Source organism: Entelurus aequoreus, linkage group LG09 (genome assembly GCF_033978785.1).
Source record: "Entelurus aequoreus isolate RoL-2023_Sb linkage group LG09, RoL_Eaeq_v1.1, whole genome shotgun sequence".
Taxonomy (NCBI): Eukaryota; Metazoa; Chordata; class Actinopteri; order Syngnathiformes; family Syngnathidae; genus Entelurus; species Entelurus aequoreus.
The window spans coordinates 45,708,889-45,732,248 of NC_084739.1; the positions used below are offsets into that span (position 1 = coordinate 45,708,889).

General features: G+C 41.7%; 2 protein-coding genes across 2 annotated transcripts in view; one reads left to right on the forward strand and one right to left on the reverse strand.

Moving 5' to 3' along the window:
• b3gat2 (beta-1,3-glucuronyltransferase 2 (glucuronosyltransferase S)) overlaps positions 1–23,360 on the reverse strand; it is a 639,688-nt gene that overhangs the window by 304,743 nt on the left and 311,585 nt on the right. The gene's annotated exons all lie outside the window — the stretch shown is intronic.
• The window catches only part of smap1 (small ArfGAP 1), a 260,078-nt gene that overhangs the window by 136,600 nt on the left and 100,118 nt on the right, over positions 1–23,360 (forward strand). The window contains exon 6 of the mRNA XM_062058838.1: positions 2,244–2,318. Coding sequence (XP_061914822.1) covers positions 2,244–2,318 — 75 coding nt within the window. The remainder of the gene's footprint in view (positions 1–2,243; positions 2,319–23,360) is intronic.

The following is a 23,360-nucleotide window of genomic DNA, read 5'->3' on the forward strand; positions in this document are numbered from 1 at the left end:
ACACACAGTGAAAACTTTTGCTTTTGCCAGGTCTGGTAAAATGTCATCTATTGTTGGAAGTGGAAAATGGCTTCTCTTTAGAGCTTTGTTGAGTGGTCTTGGGTCGATACAAATTCTGGACCTGCCATTAGGTTTCTGTACCGACACCATGCCACTGATCCATTCGGTGCTGCTTTCCACTGGTGCGATTATCTGTCTGTCTACAAGACTTGTGATTTCCTCTTTAAGTGGTTTCATCATAGCCACTGGAACTCTTCGTTTTGGAAGTTTGACGGGCTGCACAGTTGTGTCGATTTCCAGTTTATATTCACCTTGTAAGCAGCCGTCGCCTGTAAACACGTCCTGAAACTCAGTCTTTATGTCGTCCAGCTGCCAAGTGTCTCCTGTCACCGGCTCTTTTGTCACAATACTATCCAGTGCATAAATGTTGTCATATTGGACCTGTATGAGTTTAATTGCTTCACTTGCGCTGCGGCCAAGAAGTGCAGTTTTACAGTCTGCTCCTACAACTTGAAACTCAACTTTGTACTTCTTCTGATTTCTTGGATTTGTCATCTTAACTTTGCATTTTCCTAACGGACACAACTTTGACTTATTGTACATTACCAACACCTTGTCACTGTGCTCCAATTTCACATCTGGAGTCAGCAGGTTGCACCGCAATCAATCTGGAAGTTCACAATGTTTTCGTTAATCTTCATCCCAGCAAACAGTTGCTCTGTTTTGCTGTTGTGTTTCTCTGCTATTTGGTTGACTTCTGCTGCTTTTGTTGTTACTGCTGTGACTGTCATTATCTCTTCACATTCCGCCCATGTGCAGCTGAGATAGGCTCCAGGACCCCCCGCGACCCCAAAAAGGGACAAGCGGTAGAAAATGAATGGATGAATCTGAATCAGTCTCTGCTATTGTGTGAACTTTTTTCTTTCATACCTGTACTGCTTCTGCATGCCACTTCAAAATGATTGTCCTTGCCACATTTGTTAAAATTTTTCCCAAAACCTGGGCACTTTTGCTTGAGCCTTTCATGTGTTTTTCCTCAGTATTTACAAGATATTTCCTTAATCATGACTTTTCTTGTTGCATGTTTCACTGCATGTACGTCCTCTGCGCTGCGCCATGTCCTTCTATTTCTTTGCTGTACTCTCGTGAAATCTCTATTTACCTGCAAATTAGTAAACATTTGTCCAGATCTAACTTGTCCTCTCTGAGTAGTCTTTCACTCCAACTTGAGCTGTGCGTGCCGCAAACAATCCTGTCTCTTATTAGCGAATCTTTTAATTGCCCAAAGTTGCAGGAATTTGCCAGCGATCTCAAGTTGGTCACATACATGTCGATTGATTCTCCCGCAGCTTGGTTTTGTGCGAAAAATCTGTATCTTTCCACAGTTTCATTCTCTTTGGGGTTGCAATGTCCATCTAGCTTAGTGATCAAACTGGAAACAGTCACTCTTGTGTCTGAGCCTATTAGCGTTCCACATAGCTCTCTGCCCCGTTCTCCAATGAGGTAGTAAAAAAGTTTTAACCGCGCGGTTTCTTCTGCATCCGGCATTGCTAGCGCGATATACAGCATAAATTCTTCTTTCTAGGTCTTCCATGACTTGGCAAGATTCACAGAGTCCATACACCATTGTTGAGGGGGTTTTAATCCATCCATCCTCGTACCTCATAAGCTTGTATTTTCTGCATGCTCAGTGGTCATTTTGCGTAGCTCGCTGTTATGCTAACAGCACTTAGCTTCTTTTAGCTTCGTTCGAAAAAAATCTCAGTTTTTACGGTACCTGTGCTGTCCTCACCGCTCAAAAAGATCCGCTGCCACCATGTTTCAGCTTGTTCTGTCTTTCAATGACTATACAAACTGGACGGTTAAGCATTACCCTACTCACAGGAAATTTTATTCAACAGCTGCCATTCAACATATGCGTCTCTCTCCGAGTAGGAACACCACACATACAAGCAATTGCTATTGCTACATCGCCTTCCTGTCAGTGTTTTTTTTTAAATACAGAGCTTGCAGCAGCCAGCATCATCTCACAAGATCCTCGGGTGCCGCGAATGTCAATCAAGTGACGAATGTGACGTCATAGTGAAGATTGATGATCGCTCATTTTTAGGACTATATTTTAATCGACCGGTAACGCGAGATCGACGTAATGTTGTATACAAACTAAAGTGTATGCTATAATACAATTGAAACAAGTGACTGTTACAAACTTGATATTGACTACAATGTTGTCTTTTCTGCAGAAGGAACATGAAAAGAAGAAGGATGAGAGGAAGAAAGAGAAGGACTTGGAAAAAAGCGATCAACACAACATTAAGGTAACATAAACATTAATCGATTAGTTGTTATGTCCAGGTTTGAAAAGTGACGACACTCAAGTCTTAAAACCTTCTACCGCCCGCTCATCAACAAAAATCCTAGCCTCACACTTGAAATACTTATTTTTTATGTTCATTGAACTTACTACAAGTTATAATATTCATTGCATAAACAACAAAATGGTGCGTCATGACTCATGAAACCTAGTAATAAAAAACTCATTCTAGAATGATCTGTTTTGCATTATTTTTAAGATAAATGCAGTGTGTTTCAGGTGTGGCATCTTAATGCACTTCCCATATCAGTTATTATACAAATATTATATATGTACAGCATATAACAGGAATTTGGTAAAAAACAACAACAACAAAAACAGCTACATTTACTTTGGTAGCTTTTGTAAGTTAGAGGTATGAAGCATTACTGTAGTTCTCAGTCAAACATATAGATGCATTAATCATAACAGTTCAGGGCTGAATAATAGGGCTGCACGATTAATCGACATCGACTTGACATTGAGGTTTTAATCAATGCGATTACATAACAGCAAGAGGCTGTTTTCTCTTCTTTCGCCGCGTTCCCCGACATATGAGTGACAGACATGTTCGCCAGTCATAACTGTAGAGCCTCGCGTTGCTGACCCTGTGCATCGCTGTCAGCACCTGAGTGTGTTTATTTAACAGTAAAATTACAGTAACTGAAGGGAGTAACTGATTCAATATGAATGAAATAAGGCGAGTGGGAAGTGCCGTTAGCCTGAAGCTAACAGCCCCCACCGCAATTCAAATCGGTTGCTTAGCAAACAGAAGCTACGGCAAGAGTTTGAAGCTGGTTTAAAGTGCTTCAAACAACAAAGAATGATGTAAGTTTACAGGCTGAAGCCTCAAGTTGACATTTGAACGGCGCAAGGTACAAAAGTGTTGAAATAAACAAGTTAAAAGTGCCGCAAGTCGCTAAAGAAGCAACTGACGTCAGCGACCTGCTGCGATGTCAAAATCTAAAAGAAAAACTCAAATCCTGAAACCTTTGGTGTCACCTGAAAAAAATTATTCTCTGGTTAAAGGACAATGTGAGAAGCAAGATTTGATGTTGGACACAGGACACGATGGGAAGCAAGACTTGATGGTACAAAAAATTATTGATGACATAGAAAATGCAGGATTAGATCACAAAGCAGACCTGGGAAGAGTAATAAGAGAACTTAAAGAAGATCTGAGAAAAGCAAGATCAGAATACAAATATAACAAGTCTGCAAACTCAGAATAATAACATGAAAAGGGATTTTCAGGAAATCCGTCAAAAAAATGAAGATTCTCCAAGAGGAAAATATTGCAGTGAAACAAAAAATCATCATACTGAGGAATTTCATGGATAACATGGATCAGGATAAACAAATTAATAATATTATCGTGACAGGGCACCAAATTAAACCAAGATCCTGCGCGAAAGCTGTGAATAATGGAGGAGAACCAGATGAGACGGATGTTGCCTCAGCAGAACAGCAAGTGGTCAACTTTCTGCAATCAAACGAAAATTAAATCAACATCGAAACATGCATCCCACTGAATGGGATCAAAAAAGTTGAATGGTATGGCATCAGCAGGTTGTCTTAAACTGCATAAGAAGCTACTTAATCAACAGGAAGCAATATGTGAAGCTAGGCGAACACACTTCTACAACGCTAAATATATTCTGTGGCGTACCACAGGGATCAATACTAGGACTAAAATTGTTCAATCTTTATGTAAATGACATTAGTAAAGTTACAAAAGACTTAAAATTAGTATTATTCGCGGACAACACAACTGCTTTTTGTTCAGGAGAAAACACACAGAAGATAATAGAAATAATAACAGTAGATATTAACACATTTCAGATGGTTTGACAAAAACAGACTACCTTTGAATCTCAGTCAAACTCAAATAATGCTATTTGGTAACAGTAGAAGGGAAAGTCAAACACAAATACAAATAGGCGTACTAGACATTGAAAGAGTAGATTAAATCACATTTCTAGGTGTAATGATTGATAATAAAATGAACTGGAAATCTCTACAACAAATGTACAACATAAGGTGGCAAGAAATACGTCATTAATGAATAAAGCTAAATATGTATTGGACCAAAAATCACTTCATATCCTTTACTGTGAGCTTGTGTTACCATATCTGAGGTATTGTGCAGAAATATGGCGAAATAACTACAAAAGTACGCTTCAGTCACTAACTGTGTTACAAAAAGATCAGTCAGAATAATACATAATGTTGGATATAGAGAACGTACAAACCCTTTATTTATTGAACAGAACATATTGAAATTCCACGTTATAGTGAATTTGCAAACAGCTAAAATTATGCACAAAGCAAACTATAACCTGCTACCCAAGAATGTACAATAATTCTTCTCAACAAAGGAAGAGAAATATAACCTCAGAGAAAAATGTAACTTAAAGCATATCAGTATGTAAAATTAAATTATGGAATGGATTACGCAAAGAAATCAAACAATGTGCTAACATGATCCAATTTAAGAAACTGTTCAAAGTACAGAAAAAAGAACCAGGATCAACACTCTGAACTTATTGATAATGTTATTCATCTCACTATATGCAATACAACTTACTTCACTATTTATTTTTCTCTTTTATGTTAAAAAGAGAAACTGGAAATTGTGATGTATCATGTTGTAATTGTATACATGTTCGAAATATACTCAAACCATAACAATTTGTATTGCATTTTAGTACATTTTTCAATGATAGAATAATTATGCAATATACATTTTCAATTAAAAAAACAATAAACTAACAAGAATGTGCAGCACAAGTGTGAACATGCATTGAATACACATACAGTACATTCACATCATCTTTTCGTGCTGAAGGTCCTAGAATGATTTATAACTTAACAAGGCCAATCCCTTGTAACTTCTCATTAGTGATCATGCTTGTCCGAGCTGGTAATTTGTCTATGTTTGCATTGAAACAATTGTTTGGACCGAAATACTTGGAACAATTGAAAGTCTAACAAACTTAGGAAAGATACAATGAGCATTGTAGATGTACACAAGTTGGGAAAGTTGTTTGCTGCCGTTATCAATTCAGACAATTATACATACTTTTTTTGATATGTCAACACTTTTCCAAGCTCAGGGAGAAACTAGGATGTTCAGTTACAACCCTAGTAACCACCATGTCTAAACCCTGCCATGGGCTTGAAACTGATGGAACACATACAGTATTTACCAAGGATTTAAGAGGGTGCCTATCAAGAAAGAAGATCCTGGTGCAAAATCAACACTTTTAGGCAGGACACATGGATCAGCCGAATAAATGCCTTCTGGACAAATGTTGTATGGTCAGACGAGACAGAGATTTGGCCACAATTAGGGCTGCACAATTAATCGATTTTATATTGGAATCTGAGTAATTATGACAGTGTTACGAAAAAGAAAATCGTTAAATTGATGTTCCTCTTTATCGTGTCTTGCACATCCAAGCTAGGCTCCTTGTTCTTGCGAGAGCACTCTCTACTCCAGTCTGCTTGGATACATGGTGCTCCACACACACGTCAGTGTTTCCCATTTATTCATTTATTTGTGGACGCACAAATAAACTCACAAATGCAAATTTGGCACAAATTATAATGGAATTGTGGGTATCATCACTCCACTTCACAACACATCTGCTACGCCAGAGAAGATGTAGCAGAAGAGTTTCTGTTGATCCAATTTTGCGACTTTGTGGCTGTATTTAGTGAGGTATGCATTAAAAGTGAGAGAAGGTAGTGTTTTTTTGCGTTGTGCATTTATTTGGTAATCAAGTACAAGCGGTCACAAAAGGCAATGTATTTGCCACGCGAGTGGAGATCCTCCTCCACAGCAAGCATACAACCGCATGCAAAATGTGCATAATGTTTTGTTTGTGTCAATAACGCAGGAACAACAGCCTTCAGTAACACAGACATGTATTTACAACTCTGCAGAATGCTCATACTCGCTCCTGTCTCCTTTAATATTTTTGTCTATAGAGGCCTTCGGGCTTTTTGCTGAAGTATCCCACAATGCATCGCTGGCAGCTACATGTATATTGGAAGGCATTGTTTACCGAGAGTCATTGTTCACATTAGCGCTATCCAATGCACATGTGATATTTCCGAACTACTCAGTGGAAAAAAACATTGCACCGGCTTTGATACGATAGAGAAATACTCTGAGTCACTAGATAATAAAGTCCCTTCATTGTTATAAGGAGAAAACAGCCATAATTGGATGCAAGGATCCTTACCAGATCAACAAGTCTGAGTGGAGTCGAGATCATAACATTCTTCTTTAAAAGTTATAGGCGTCCAGAAAGCTATGACCGGTTTGTTTGTAGATTGGTTCGTGACGTTTGTGTTTATCTGTATAAACCCAGTGGACATTGTGTCATCAAGGTTAGAGTCATGGAATTTCAGAGGTGATTTGACCCAAGTTTTCACACCCTGGATAATCACGGATAACCAATCTAAGGTCATCTCAGCACACTGACTGTAAGGAGATGATGTTCTCATGTCGCTTCACTTTTGTTTTATGTGGAGGCTATAGTCCGAATGAAAGAAGTGAGCACAGTACAATCATTTTTTTTCATCAATACAACTACTATCAACATTCTTTGACGAAGCACATCAAGTTATTGCAAAGTGGGGCTGTCATTTATTTTAGATTAATTTCTACTTACAAAATTTTCTTAATTTAAAGCATACCTGAAACAGGCGGTAGAAAATGGAAGGTTGGATGAAATAAAAAGATCCAAACAAACATGAAGTTGTTCATAGCATGTTACAAAGTTGAAGTATTTGAAGTTATGTGTTATCTGTTATAGCTTTTATTAATTAATGCAAACTGATGTGTTGTTTTGGTTCAAAAGATTGTTGTTACGTCACAATCAATGCTCTGCTCTGTGGCAAAAAAAGTTTTGTAAAGTGTGTATTTGGGTATGTGTGTGTGTTTGTGTGTGTGTGCGTGCTATCATTCATATTACAGTGAATTTGCATTTACCCTCGAAAACATGGCTTTATCGCAGTTTGTACTGTACTCTTACATGTTTGGCAGACATCCCTCTTCAATTTGGTATGAAAGTTATTTGCAAACTTAGAGCCTTGTGATTGCCAATTAAATGTAAAAACAACTGTGTAAATGTGATCACAGATTACTCTGAGACAGCACTCAGTTGTAATAAATAATAAAAAAAAAAACTGAAGTTGGCACACAACATATATACAATATAAATACACTACTGTTCAAAAGTTTGGGGTCACCCAAACAATTTTGTGGAATAGAATTAATTTCTAAGAACAAGAATAGACTGTCGAGTTTCAGATGAAAGTTCTCTTTTTCTGGCCATTTTGAGCGTTTAATTGACCCCACAAATGTGATGCTCCAGAAACTCAATCTGCTCAAAGGAAGGTCAGTTTTGTAGCTTCTGTAACGAGTTAAACTGTTTTCAGATGTGTGAACATGATTGCACAAGGGTTTTCTAATCATAAATTAGCCTTCTGAGCCAATGAGCAAACACATTGTACCATTAGAACACTGGAGTGATAGTTGCTGGAAATGGGCCGACCAGCATTCCTCCAATGGGGAATTCAAATTGCTAGTCTCTCCCAGATTCTTTTTATGGCAATACGCTGATGTTTATATTCAATCTCCAGGCAATAGTTGGTATTTTGTAGTTTATTCTCAAAGCTTAGAGGACAAACCTGAGACCAACCCAGCACCCAAGCGTTCCCTAGCCCGGTCCAGATCGGTCTAGCTCAAACCCCCCGGAAGTCCCGTGATCTTCCGTCTGTCCCTCGCCCCCACTCTCTTTGTTTAGACTACTCCGAGTTATCTCTACTCTGACACATTCCAATCTAGAAGGCCAACATCTTACTATGAGACTCAAAAGAAGGAAGAATACTAGCTATTCTTTATATGACTATAGGAGTTTAGAAAGAAGTAACACTTAAATATGGATATGCTTCCAACAAGTCCCCCTTTAAGATCTTCTAATAAGATCTTTATTACTTGTACAAAACTTATAAAGCACGCCCCACATTAAAGTAGGTGCTGTTTTTTTTCTTTAAGCAAGCTAGCAATAAAACAACATCTTATTTACATGGGAGATAGATGGAAGGAGTCCACGTCAATGTCGTCATGGTCAGGGAAGTAAACCAACAATTCTCGAAAGTCTTAAAGTTACCACTTTGCTAGACCCCCTTTAGTGACACTTAGCCCAAGGGGCGATAAAGCAACCGCATGAGGCTATGATGGCCAAAAAAGCTCCGAATGGAGACCAAGACAGACTTAATTAGGTCAGTCCACCTGCCTAATGTGCTTAGAAGCCAATCTTTGAAGGGGTCAGAGAGAGAGTTTCCTAGACAGGGCCTGGAGGCCCTTTAAGGCCCTCTGAACTGAGCCATCGGGGGTAGTGTTGTTAGGAATGAAGGTACAGCATTGGTCACCAAACATTGCACACACTCCTTCTTCCTTGGCTAGGATGCGGTCAAGGGCTATGCGGATCTGAACGGCCCTGAGGGAGGTCGGGGCAAGTTGTTCAGCAAGTCCCTCAACGGCGTCACGAGTCAGGTTGGTTAGTCTCAACAGCGGCGGGGAGTTAGAGAGGCCGCTGAAACAGGAGTTCCAAGGGGTGTTAATTTGGTGAGTGGGGTCACCAGTCTAACCATAGCACAAAGCCCAACGGCTGACGTCGGGATTCTAATGTACAATCTGTGCTTCCCACAACACCAGAATAAGTCAGCTCGTGCCTAAGGGCCTATCCTAGAGCCATCTATCAGTGTGGTGCACCAGTAACGGTTGATGTCACCCAATTTGTTGGGGGACGGAGAGGGTCCTGTAATTTGAAAACGCGTGTAATTCAGCTTTTGGGCCACAAAGGGAAGAAGTCGGGTGGCATTGTCAACAGAAGGGTACACATGTCAGTCAACTTAAAAGGGGCGGGGTAAGTGTGGGAAAAGGGACGTCCAGCGGAAGAAGCAACACAGTCACCCAGGTTTTGGCATCCACCTGAGCCACAGGTTGTCTGCACCCGCTCCTAAGGTCAAAGGTCAAAGTTACCAGGCCTTCGGTGGTGATGTCATTAGCACGCACGGATGTGAGCCTTTGAAACACCACCGAGGTGGGGTGGTACTTTAGGTGCTACAGAGGGTGTAGAGGTAGTTAACGCCCTCTCAAGGACATTAATTTTAATAATTCCTTTAGCGTCTGTATCAGTCAGGTCAAGCCCCAAAACAACATAAAAGGGACGATGGGCACAACTTACCAGAGTATGTTGTCTGCATCCGACACCAATGGTTCAGGGTTGAGTCGTAACAAATATAGAGGTTATTACCACATTAATAGTTATTGTGTCCCCCGTAATTAATCACACTGCACAGGTAAAAAAATAAGTCTTGCTATCCCCTTTGACCCAGTCTATTTAAAGTCTGCTGTATGTTCTTAGACACTTGTCAGTCACTGTCGTCAGGAAGGATGAACTGAGACACAAAGACAGTAGAACACGCCCAAGCACCAGTCCGTCAGGGAACACTAGTCGGGTGTAACATCCTGCCTTTCGTCTGTCAATATCAGAGTAATTTAGGTAACAAAACGGGGATAAACATAAAACTTTTCACTTAATGTAACGACACAGATAGTTATGCTGCAAACAAGCAAGAAAAACTAAGAAACATTTAGCATACTGGATTGGTCTCACACAAGGATATACAATATAGAAGTTGAAAAGAGTAATGTAGGTAGAAAATCTCTCTCGTCTCCTGGGCTGAGGGGCAGATGTTGTGGCGATGTCAGCAATGACATCCCCTGGTGATCTGTCAGGTTCTTCAGCTATAGTGCAGAGGGACAGGTGGTACCAGGTGTCCCCTCCACCAGCCAGTCGAAGGGCGTGGGACGTCCGTTCTACGACCTAGAAGGGACCAGTCCACCTGAGCTCCGTCCACTTGCGTTTGATGACCTTGATCTTGACCCTCTCAGCGGGCGGAAGGGAATCTGTACAGAAGAACTGGCACACAAATTCTGCAATTTTTTGTGTAAAATACCATTTTGGTTTTACGCTGAGTCCGCCTTCCATGGGGGGGGGGGGGGGGGGGGGCTGCTGGTCCTGTGAATGGCTGACCTGTATGCAGCTCATAGGGTGAAAAACTCAAAGGGCGGTAAAACAGTTTTATTCACGGACCTTCGAATGATCATTAATGCTAATTGCAACATGTCAATCCAATTAGTTTTTTATGTTCTGGTCCATCCTTTCAACCTTGCCTTGGGACTCAGGATGGTACCCCAAACCTGTGTTCTAGTCCGAAAGCCTTGTCGACCAAGGCTAAGTGAGTATTTTTTTAAATGGTTGCCGTTGTCTGACCTAATCTTTTTGGGGAAACCATGTCGGGGTACTAGGTCATTCACAAGTCATTTAATTACTGATATTGCATCCTCTTTTGAGGTTGTTGTTGATTCCGGCCAACCACTGTGATTGTCAACACAAGTCAGTACGTACCTTTTCCCTTGTACCGTATTGATCATATCAGTGAAATCAAAGACTATACATGGTTCACCCTCACCTCCTCCATATTCTAAATTTGATATACTAAAGTACTATCGATGTGTAAAATCATTATTTTCAAATTAAAATTAGTTATAACTTCTTACCCACGGGAAAAATGTTAAAACTATGGAATGTGTCAGAGTCGGATGATTGTCGATTTTGTTCCAAGGAGTCTGTATCCACCCTCACTCACCCCCTTCTGTTTCTGAAAAAAAGGACTGTGTTAGTCATACTATCACTTTCAGAAACATCTAAGAAAAAGGTCAGCTAATAGTCAAGTAGCGGAGGACAGGTCATGTTTGAGGTCAATGAAAGTCTCTTTAGCCTCTATGGTCCACTGGGGGGTGGTGTTAGGGTAGGGGACCCCTTAGCGATATCACAAATAACTCAAACTCAACTAAACCCTATCTTTTATGTAATTTATTCAATATGGTGAAAGTAACAAAATATGCTTATATTTATATTGTCACCAATAGTAGAACAATACTACCCTTATGGCGGATGCTTTAGCAATAGTATTTTGAATTTTTACCACACCTGGTAGCCCCAATAATTCATTAAGTCAAGCTCATGTTGTAGAAAGTTGAATGATGCGGACACGTTTGTTACTGAATACTTTCTATCAGACTTCTGCCATGGCAACTTTGTGTATGTAATGAGCAACTATAATTATTTGATATGCTTAAATGTGTAATGTGTCGTTTTAGCTCAGCTGTTGTGTAGCTGCTAGCTCCTCGTAGCCTACAGGTGTCTAAAGTGCAGCCCATAGTTATGTGTTTAACATAACCATGGGCTAAACCTAAACAATTGAAAATGTGGTATTTGGGTGTCGGTGTAATGTTTGGCAGCTACGCCGTGTCTTATCATTGGACCTAAGTTCTTTGGTTTTGTAGGCGAGACAGAGAGCAAGGGAACAATGTGGGACACTATTGTGTCCATCTTATACCATGCTAGCTGTTGCAAAGATAGGTCAACATGAGCAGCCACACCTTGAGTTCCAACATATATAAATAATCATAACATTTGGCGAGTCGGGTGGCAGAACACACGGAAGCATCTCAGTCAGTCAGGGTTTTCACCGTTAGAGCAGTTGGATGTCAGCCATTCCTGTTGTTTCAGGCTGTGGTATGAGCTCATGGAGTAGTCTTGGTAGTGGTGTCGCAGCTGGGTGGTTCAGCCGTCAGGTAACACCAGGAATGTTCCTTCTTTGCGATTTGAATGTCAGGGTACAGTCTGTAAAGGAGGTCCAGCAATCTGAACCGGAAGTGGTTTGGTGACAGGTAACCTTCTTGTGACCCCAGCGAAGCCTTCGACCTTTAAAGAGGAAGCACACAGTTTTTTTGGTACCTCTGCATTCAGAATCGAATGGGTGGCTGATAAAATTGTCCGTTGACACTCATGTCCAGCAGGGGTCCTGTCGGTACTTCCTGCTGCGGCTCCTGATGCGGGCGTCCTCTTACACGCCTTCGTGTTCGTTTGTTGGCACGACGGAACCTTTCCTGTTCGGAAATGTTCGGACAGTCACGACTCCAGTGACCAGGCTGGTCACAGCCGAAACAGTGTCTACCCCAGACCGGCTTTGAAGCATCGTGTTGTCCACCACCCGAGTCCAACCGCACGTCTGTTGAGGATTCTTTCCTCCACCTGTTGGAACTCAAAAGCAAGGTCACCCACTGCTGAATATACCCTAGCTGATTTTTGACCTTTTGGTTCTTTTAACCTTTTATCTTCAGCGATCTGTAATTTAAGTAGTTGTTTCCTTGTTGCTCTGTCATTAGCCCTATTTTGCATGGGATGAATAAAATGTCCTGCCATATATTGTTTTTGGCACCTTGTATATCAGGGTTAACTTTGTCCAAAGTGTTTGGCCAAAGGTTCCCTCCCGGAGGTACAGGTGGGAAAGCAAGGTCAACAATGGCTTGCATGTATGCATCGGCAAGAGACTTATATTGGAGTATGTCCAAAGTGTTAATGTCATGTGTCAAACATGTCTGCCGGAGAAAATGGTCAGACGTGTACAAGGGGTTAATTTTCGGAGGCAGGATTAATCTTAGAGGGGGCGTGTTAATACCTCCTTCTCTTGTCACTGGAGTAGGGGGCGGTGTCCTAGTCAAAGTCTGGGCGGGTCGTTTGAATTGTCTTGCGCATGCGCGGCAGACAAAAAACCAATCAGTTAATTCTGTCATTAATCATCGTTTCTTTTGCTGCATTTCGTTTTTCCACGTAATCCCCGTTTACTTTTATAGTACGCCAAACTCTTAAATTCTCTCCCTGAGTGTTCCATTTTCACCAGCGCACACACACACACACACACACACACTCAGCAGCACACACACACGAGCACGCGTAAGCACTCCCGCACACACACACTCACACTCAGCAGCACACACACACACGAGCATGCGTAAGCACTCCCACTCACACACACTCACACTCAGCAGCACACTCTCTGCGTTTCACTTTACCATAAAACTTCCAGCTACTTTTTTAAATGTATTTTTTATTTTATTTTACCAGACGTTTGAGTTCACGACTTTTCGAGTATTGTAAACTCCCTCTTAACCCTTTCAAGGAACGTTCTCCTTTTTTTTCTTTTTTTTTTTCTCTACCTGCTAGTTCCATTGTCGACAACCGTCCATTCAATTGATCATTACACAGTAATGATTAATCACATTTTTCCCCGACCGCCATCACATTCCTGTCTGTCACACTCCAAGGCCATGTGTCTATTTCTTTACGTTTTAGTGTCTTATCTCACTGGGATCTTTGAACCCGCTTCCTTACGTTTCAGTGTCTTATCTCACTGGGATCTTTGAACCCGCTTCCTTACGTTTCAGTGTCTTATCTCACTGGGATCTTTGAACCCGCTTCCTTACGTTTTAGTGTCTTATCTCACTGGGATCTTGCAACCCGAACTCATTAAGGGATGACCAAATTCCCAGGGTAAGCTACACCCAACTATTAGTTCACTCGTCAATGAAACTGCCCGTCACGGTAATCGAGACACAATGGCCTGAGTTGACCACTTATTTACAATTTTAATGCAATGGCAGGCTTGGCAAAAATGCAATCAATCTATCAAAATCACCAATCTGTGCCTGGGATTACAAAATAGTGTTTGACTTACAGACTTCAGGACAGACTCCTAACGCATATTTTATCTAAAAAGAAAGGTTCTGCTTACCTTGAATTGGCCAATTGAGTCTGTCCAGAAGATTGCAAGAAGTCATCAATCAACAGCGTGCCATCCCGCACGAGCCCCCAAATTGTTGCGTCGACCAGCATTCCTCCCATGGGGAATTCAAATTGCTAGTCTCTCCCAGATTCTTTTTATGGCAATACGCTGATGTTTATATTCAATCTCCAGGCAATAGTTGGTATTTTGTAGTTTATTCTCAAAGCTTAGAGGACAAACCTGAGACCAGCCCAGCACCCAAGCGTTCCCTAGCCCGGTCCAGATCGGTCTAGCTCAAACCCCCCGGAAGTCCCGTGATCTTCCGTCTGTCCCTCGCCCCCACTCTCTTTGTTTAGACTACTCCGAGTTATCTCTACTCTGACACATTCCAATCTAGAAGGCCAACACCTTACTATGAGACTCAAAAGAAGGAAGAATACTAGCTATTCTTTATATGACTATAGGAGTTTAGAAAGAAGTAACACTTAAATATGGATATGCTTCCAAAAACACCTATGTAAATATTGCACCAAAAACCAGACATTTGCAGCTAGAATAGTCATTTACCACATTAGCAATGTATAGAGTGTATTTCTTTAAAGTTAAGACAAGTTTAAAGTGCTTTTCCTTCAAAAATAAGGACATTTAAATGTGACCCCAAGGCTTCCCCGGGGTCACGGTAGTGTATATATGTATTATACAGATATATTTATATTGTATACCTGTTGTGTGCATGTGTATATATATATATATATATATATATATATATATATATATATATATATATATATATATATATATATATATATATATATATATATATATATATATATATATATATATATATATATATATATATATATACCGTAATTTCCGGACTATAAGCCGCTACTTTTTCCCCTCGTTCTGGTCCCTGCGGCTTATACAAGGGTGCGGCTTATTTACGGCCTGTTCTTCTCCGACACCGACGAAGAGGATTTCGGTGGTTTTAGTACGCAGGAGGAAGACGATGACACAATGATTAAAGACTGACTTTTCATATACCGGTAGGCTGGTTATTTTGATAACGTACAGGCGAGCACTTTGTATTACTTTGCACCGTTGTATTATTTGTACTCTGCACGAATGCTGTTCGCCATGTCAAAGATGTGAAAGTTTGATTGAATGATTGAAAGATTTATTGTTATTAAATGGGACGCTTTGCGTTCCCAAACAGTCATCTCTGTCCCGACAATCCCCTCCGTGGTAGCAGGAACCCCTATATACTACGGTAATTACACATCAAAACCCTGCGGCTTATAGTCGGGTGCGGCTTATATATGGAGCAATCTGTATTTTCCCCTAAATTTAGCTGGTGCGGCTTATAGTCAGGTGTGGTTTATAGTCTGGAAATTACGGTATACATATATATATATATATATATATATATACTGTATATATATATAAATAAAGGAACAAGCGGTAGAAAATGGATGATATATATATATATATATATATATATATATATATATATATATATATATATATATATATATATGTATTATACAGATATATTTATATTGTATACCTGTTGTGTGCATGTGTATATATATATATATATATATATATATATATATATATATATATATATATATATATATATATATATATATATATATATATATATATATATACTGTATATATTTATATAAATAAAGGAACAAGCGGTAGAAAATGGATGAAGGATATATATATATATATATATATATATATATATATATATATATATATATATATATATATATATATATATATATTGTATATATATATATGTATTATACAGATATATTTATATTGTATACCTGTTGTGTGCATGTGTGTATGTATATATATATATATATATATATATATATATATATATATATATATATATATATATAAATATATATATATATATATATATATATAAATATATATATATATATATATATATATATATATATATATATATATATATATATATATATATATATATATATATATATATATATATATATATATATATATATATACATGTATCATGTATGTATTTAATTTATTTATACTTATTGTTACTTTGCATGCAATCGGCTTTCGGCCACCGGCCAAATTTTTTTAGCCCAATGCGGCCCCCGAGTCAAAAAGTTTGGACACCCCTTATTTGGATGCTTATGAATCAAAATCAAATCAATTTTGGAAATAGGCCATGATGACAGGACAACATTTCCAAACACTCATTAAAAGTTGTTTTGAAATGGATAAAGCAGGCAAAAATTAAGCAACTTAAATGGTCTCCACAAACTAATTTACTAATTTAAACTTGCTGCGGAAACTCGCTCTCCAATCAACTAATCAGACTCACTAAGTCCACAGTAACGTGTTGGTGAATATACTAAATAATTTGTGAAACTCAAACAATACAAAAATTATGTAATTATAAGGTAATACTACTTACACAGATACTCGTAAACGTGTTAGCATACTAGCTAATGCTAATGCAAACAACGCTTGCTTGTTTACATTACGATGGCTCATACAAATATGCATGACAACACTCCTACAGACAAGGGCGTAGGAATAGGAACTAATATTGGAGAAAGACGCACACTTTTATTTTGAAAGCTCCACACAGTGTCATGTGACTTTCTTTACCAGCTCTGACTGCGGGGCTGAAGAGAGTGAGAGATAGAGTGCACTTAGTGCAGGCTGACAGGACAACACTAACAAGCAGACGGTCATGAATATTGCTTGTTTATAACATCTTGTCGTTTGTTCATATTAATATTTAGAAACAATGTATTTTTAGTTAGATCTTCTTATTTCTGGCATGGTCACTTGTCCATTTTTTAATTGTTAACATTGTCAGTGTTCCCAGGTAACGTAAATACTTGTTAAATGTTTTGTTATCCTCTTCCAGATAGCAAAAGGCCACCACTAAAGAAAGAATGAGACACCAGAAGGACTTACTTTATTTTAAAAGGAGTAACGTTAGTGTGAGTATTAGTTACACTACAACACAAAGACCCCTATTTATACTTGACTATTTATCAACATTTATCCTCTCTGAGCTGCCACCTTACTGTGGTAGAGGAGTTTGCATGTCCCAATGATCCTAGGAGCTATGTTGTCCGGGGGTTTTATGCCCCCTGGTAGGGTCTCCCAAGACAAACTGGTCCTAGGTGAGGGATCAGACAAAGAGCAGCTCAAAGACCTCCATGAAGAATAAAAACGAAGGACCCAGATTTCCCTTGCCCGGACGCGGGTCACCAGGAGCCCCCCTCTGGAGCCAGGCCCGGACGTGGGGCATGATGGCGAGCGCCTGTCACCATGGGGCCTGATCGGGCACAGCCCGAAAAGGCAACGTGGGTCCCCCCTCCAATAGGCTCACCACCCATAGCAGGGGCCATAGAGGTCGGGTGCAATGTGAACTGGGCGGCTGCCGAAGGCAGGGCTCTTGGCGGTCCGATCTTCGGCTACATAAGCTAGCTCTTGGGACGTGGAACGTCACCTAGCTGGGGGGGGGGGGGAGGGGGGGGAGCCTGAGCTAGTGCGCGAGGTGGAGAAGTTCCGGCTAGATATAGTCAGACTCACTTCGACGCACAGCAAGGGCTCTGGAACCAGTTCTCTCGAGAGGGGCTGGACTCTCTTCCACTCTGGCGTTGCCAGCAGTGAGAGGCGACGGGCTGGGGTGGCAATTCTTGTTGCCCCCTGGCTCATAGCCTGCACGTTGGAGTTCAACCCAGTGGACGAGAGGGTAGCTTCCCTCCGCCTTCGGGTGGGGGGATGGGTCCTGACTGTGGTTTGCGCTTACGCGCCAAACGGCAGCTCAGGGTACCCACCCTTTTTGGATTCACTCAAGGGAGTACTTCAGAGTGCTCCCCCGGGTGATTCCCTCGTTCTACTGGGGGACTTCAACGCTCGTATTGGCAACGACAGTGAAACCTGGAGAGGCGTGATTGGGAAGAATGGCTGCCCGGATCTGAACCCGAGTGGTGTTTTGTTATTGGACTTTTGTGCCCGTCACAGATTGTCCATAATGAACACCATGTTCAAACATAAGGGTGTCCATATGTGCACTTGGCACCAGGACACCCTAAACCGCAGTTCCATGATCGACTTTGTAGTTGTGTCATCGGATTTGCGGCCTCATGTTTAGGACACTCGGGTGAAGAGAGGGGTGGAGCTTCCTACCAATCACCACCTGGTGGTGAGTTGGCTGCGATGGTGGGGGAGGATGCCGGACAGACCTGGCAGGCCCAAACGCATTGTGAGGGTTTGCTGGGAACGTCTGGCAGAGTCTCCTGTCAGAGAGAGTTTCAATTCCCACCTCCGGAAGAACTTTGAACATGTCATGAGGGAGGTGCTGGACATTGAGTCCGAGTGGACCATGTTCCACACCTCTATTGTCGAGGCGGCTGATTGGAGCTGTGGCCGCAAGGTAGTTGGTGCCTGTCGTGGCGGTAATCCTAGAACCCGTTGGTGGACACCGGCGGTGAGGGATGCCGTCAAGCTGAAGAAGGAGTCCTATCGGGTTCTTTTGGCTCATAGGACTCCGGAGGCAGCGGACAGGTACCGACAGGCCAAGCGGTGTGCGGCTTCAGTGGTCACGGAGGCAAAAAATCGGACATGGGAGGAGTTCGGGGAAGCCTTGGAAAACGACTTCCGGACGGCTTCGAAGCGATTCTGGACCACCATCCGCCGCCTCAGGAAGGGGAAGCAGTGCACTATAAACACCGTGTATGGCGAGGATGGTGTTCTGCTGACCTCGACTGCGGATGTTGTGGATCGGTGGAGGGAATACTTCGAAGACCTCCTCAATCCCACCAACACGTCTCCCTATGAGGAAGCAATGCCTGGGGAATATGTGGTGGGCTCTCCTATTTCTGGGGCTGAGGTTGCTGAGGTAGTTAAAAAGCTCCTGGGGGTGGATGAGATCCGCCTGGAGTTCCTTAAGGCTCTGGATGCTGTGGGGCTGTCTTGGTTGACAAGACTCTGCAGCACCGCGTGGACATCGGGGGCGGTACCTCTGGATTGGCAGACCGGGGTGGTGGTTCCTCTCTTTAAGAAAGGGAACCGGAGGGTGTGTTCTAACTATTGTGGGATCACACTCCTCAGCCTTCCCAGTTAGGTCTATTCAGGTGTACTGGAGAGGAGGCTAAGCCGGATAGTCGAACCTCGGATTCAGGAGGAACAGTGTGGTTTTCGTCCTGGGCGTGGAACTGTGGACCAGCTCTATACTCTCGGCAGGGTCCTTGAGGGTGCATGGGAGTTTGCTCAACCAGACTACATGTGCTTTGTGGACTTGGAGAAGGCATTCGACCGTGTCCCTCGGGAAGTCCTGTAGGGAGTGCTTAGAGAGTATGGGGTATCGGACTGTCTGATTGTGGCGGTCCGCTCCCTGTATGATCAGTGTCAGAGCTTGGTCCGCAGTAAGTCGGACAAGTTTCCAGCGAGGGTTGGACTCCGCCAAGGCTGCCCTTTGTCACCGATTCTGTTCAAAACTTTTATGGACAGAATTTCTAGGCGCAGTCAAGGCGTTGAGGGGATCCGGTTTGGTGGCTGCAGGATTAGGTCTCTGCTTTTTGCAGATGATGTGGTCCTGATGGTTTCATCTGGCCAGGATCTTCAGCTCTCACTGGATCGGTTCGCAGCGGAGTGTGAAGCGACTGGGATGAGAATCAGCACCTCCAAGTCCGAGTCCATGGTTCTCGCCCGGAAAAGGGTGGTAATGCGGACGCTGTATCGATCCGTTGTGGTGAAGAAGGAGCTGAGCCGGAAGGCAAAGCTCTCAATTTACAGGTCGATCTACGTTCCCATCCTCACCAATGGTCATGAGCTTTGGGTTATGACCGAAAGGACAAGATCACGGGTACAAGCGGCCGAAAAGAGTTTCCTCCGCCGGTTGGCGGGGCTCTCCCTTAGAGATAGGGTGAGAAGCTCTGCCATCCGGGAGGAGATCAAAGTAAAGCCGCTGCTCCTCCACATCGAGAGGCGCCAGATGAGATGGTTCGGGCATCTGGTCAGGATGTCACCCGAACACCTCCGTAGGGAGGTGTTTAGGGCACGTCCGACCGGTAGGAGGCCACGGGGAAGATCCAGGACACGTTGGGAAGACTATGTCTCCCGGCTGGCCTGGGAACGCCTCGGGATCCCCCGGGAAGAGCTGGACAAAGTGGCTGGGGAGAGGGAAGTCTGGGCTTCCCTGCTTAGGCTGCTGCCCCCACGACCCGACCTCGGATAAGCGGAAGAAGATGGATGGATGGATGGATGTTTATAAACATGTATAAAATGATATTAGGTATGATGTGCAATTATGTCTTAACAGTAGAATGATATACAGAGAATAGTGAGGAAGTAATGACAGGTGGAGAGATTGAGGAAGGTCAGCCTATTATTACTTTTTAAACAATTCTATTTTAACATGAGAATAACTAATAAATTCAGGGCAGAGAAGGCAGTGTCAGGTGGAGATTTCAAAATCATATTATGGATTATAATAAGAAAGAAGAACAGCTGGTGTCACGTAGATTTTTAAGATACATTTTAATTTAATATGATACTTATTTAATCATTTCTACAGTGCTAGAGGGTTTGGGTTATATTTATAAGTTAAATGCTGATACAGTACATTACAACATGTAATGTTCTCGTAAATATGTTATTGCCATGCAGGAACATCACAGGTTCAAGGCAGGTAAGTCAAAGTCATGTAGAGACAGGAGCAAACCGACGGGTAAAAAAACAGTAACATATAACAGTGGATATTTTGCAAGAGTTTACAAACAGGTGGGAAATGGTGTTGCTTGCTTTTAATACGTGCAGTTCACTGACATTGTGTGACATGTTGCCACGCCCAAAATCAATGGACACTCAAGTTCTGTCAAACAAAAAATAAAAATGGTTCAAGGACTTTCCTTGGCTTCATTGTGATGCAGTACAGAAGGGAGATTTGTGTTTTTATTGCAAGGCATTTACTAGGACAAACTCCCACTATTTTATTTTAAATCAGAGCCCACAATTATCACTTCTGAATTTAGAAATGGTAAAAAAGCTATTAAAAAAATTAAAGCACACAAAAATTGGCATGGTGTCAATGACTGTACAAGAAAGTCACCCTATAAATGCACACTTGTCCAGTGTTTCGGCATATTCACGAGCAGACAAGAGGCAGTATCTGGGGGAAATTGTCTTTGTGTGTGTGTACATGTGTGCATGTGTCTGTGTGTGTGTGTGTGTGTGTGTGTGTGTGTGTGTGTGTGTGTGTGTGTGTGTGTGTGTGTGTGTGTGTGTGTGTGTGTGTGTGTGTGTGTGCATGCATGTTAAACCTTTTCCTACGCCCCTGCCTACGGACATCACACATTAGATGGTTTCATAAGTCTACTTCCGGTTGAAAGCACTAAATGGAAGGATACTGCAGCAATTGCAGTGAGCGAACTTGTCCAAAAGATGACGCCATAGCATAAACTTTAACACACCCTTTCAGTGTATTTGCTTGTTTTTGAAAAAAACCAAAAACAATTTGCCTTATGGCCGTTAGCGAAGAAAAATCCACAAATTAGCCGTACCGTTTCATAAGCCACAGGGTTTAAAGTGTAGGGAAAAATTAGCAGTTTATAGTCCGGAATTTACGGTAATTTGAATGAACTTTAGCAATCCAGCTAAGAAGATTGGTACAGTGCTTTGCTTAGTGTGCAAGAAAGGGAGGACACCATCGGTGAACTTGCCACTCATCTTTGTGCGGCACTGGAGCGTAGTAATTAGTCGTACCCTTTGCCAGGAAGCCCATTGTCAATAGTGCACTCTGGTTCCAGAAGACTGTGGGACTGACCTTGCCTACTGACGGTTAGACATGTGCTCTCATTTTCTGCGCACAGTGATAATGCTTCCATTGTTTTGACTGAATATTAGTATCATAAGGGTTAACCCACGTTCTGTGCTTAATTAGTTTGTTGAAAACATGTGTGAGTCTTGACTTGTTTCTCCTTCTGGAAATGTGTTAACAACATGCAGACAATTACTGCCTTTACACCATTTTTATTCATCCGTTTGAAATCATCTTTTTAGTTGTTTGATAGTCTCAGTTATCTAGTGTTGGGTTGTCCAGGGTGTACCCCACCTTCCGCCCGAATGCAGCTGAGATAGGCTCCAGCACCCCCCGCGACCCCGAAAGGGACAAGCGGTAGAAAATGGATGGATGGATGGAATCACCAGATGAAAGTGAAAAATATGCTGGATTTTTAGCAATTAGATGGTGTCTCCTCCCTCTGCATACTGGGATATCATCCTGTCTAAAACAATTATTAATAGAAGTGTGGCGATACAGTCATCTCACAGGACGTTACACAATATTGGGTTAAACATTCATTTTAAGAAGGGGCGTTGTGTCAGGTGGTAGAGTTGGGACAATTCCAATGTTCAGTGGGAGGGAGGTTTTGGGACCCAGAATTTCTGACAGAGCCCCTGTTTTTAAGAAAACTACAATGACAAGGTAAATATGATTGGAAAAGGAAATTATTTTTTTGATAAAACATAATAATTCCAAGTCTTTTATAACTTTGGATTCATGACCTATGAATGAACTTTTGTTTACACAAACACCCTAAAATGAAAAATTATAAAAATTAAACTAAAGTAAATTTGATTAAATATAACTTTTGAGGAGCTTTGCGGGACTTCTGAATTAGCTGTCAAGTGTATCAATAGTTTGGCTATATTGTCTTAACTATGGGGTGCTGCAGTGGCGTCTTGCTGCTGGGGGAAGTAATCCAGTGTCCGGCGTCTTAGTAGGATTGGCAGTTCAGTCTGCTTCTACTTTGACACGCACAAGCTTGTCGGCTGTGAAACTTGAATGAAGAAGAGCGGCTGCGCGTCTCTCTGTGCTGCTGACGAGAGGAGCTTGCTCTGTTTTCTAGCTCTCTGCTACTTTTGTATTATGCGCAACGTACCTTATGTGTGCAGGTTTCTATCCCTCGCTAATGGCAATACAGAAATGCTTCTGACGATTCATAAAATAAAAATAATAAATATGCATGTAAACAGCATCACGTTTTAATCACGCAGGATCTCAGTTTTGGATTAGATCTGACCAATCTAAGTCTATGAGCATAAAGCCTGCTCGGATGAGAGGCGAAACGTCTTCTAAAGGCTCAAACATACTTGGGCAGAATGTACGCGGAACAGAATCCGCAGAGGTCCGCAGGCCTGTGCGCGCGAAGCTCAAATTTAATGACTGCACGGACTCTGCTCCGCACACGTGTCACTCAAAACACTGCTC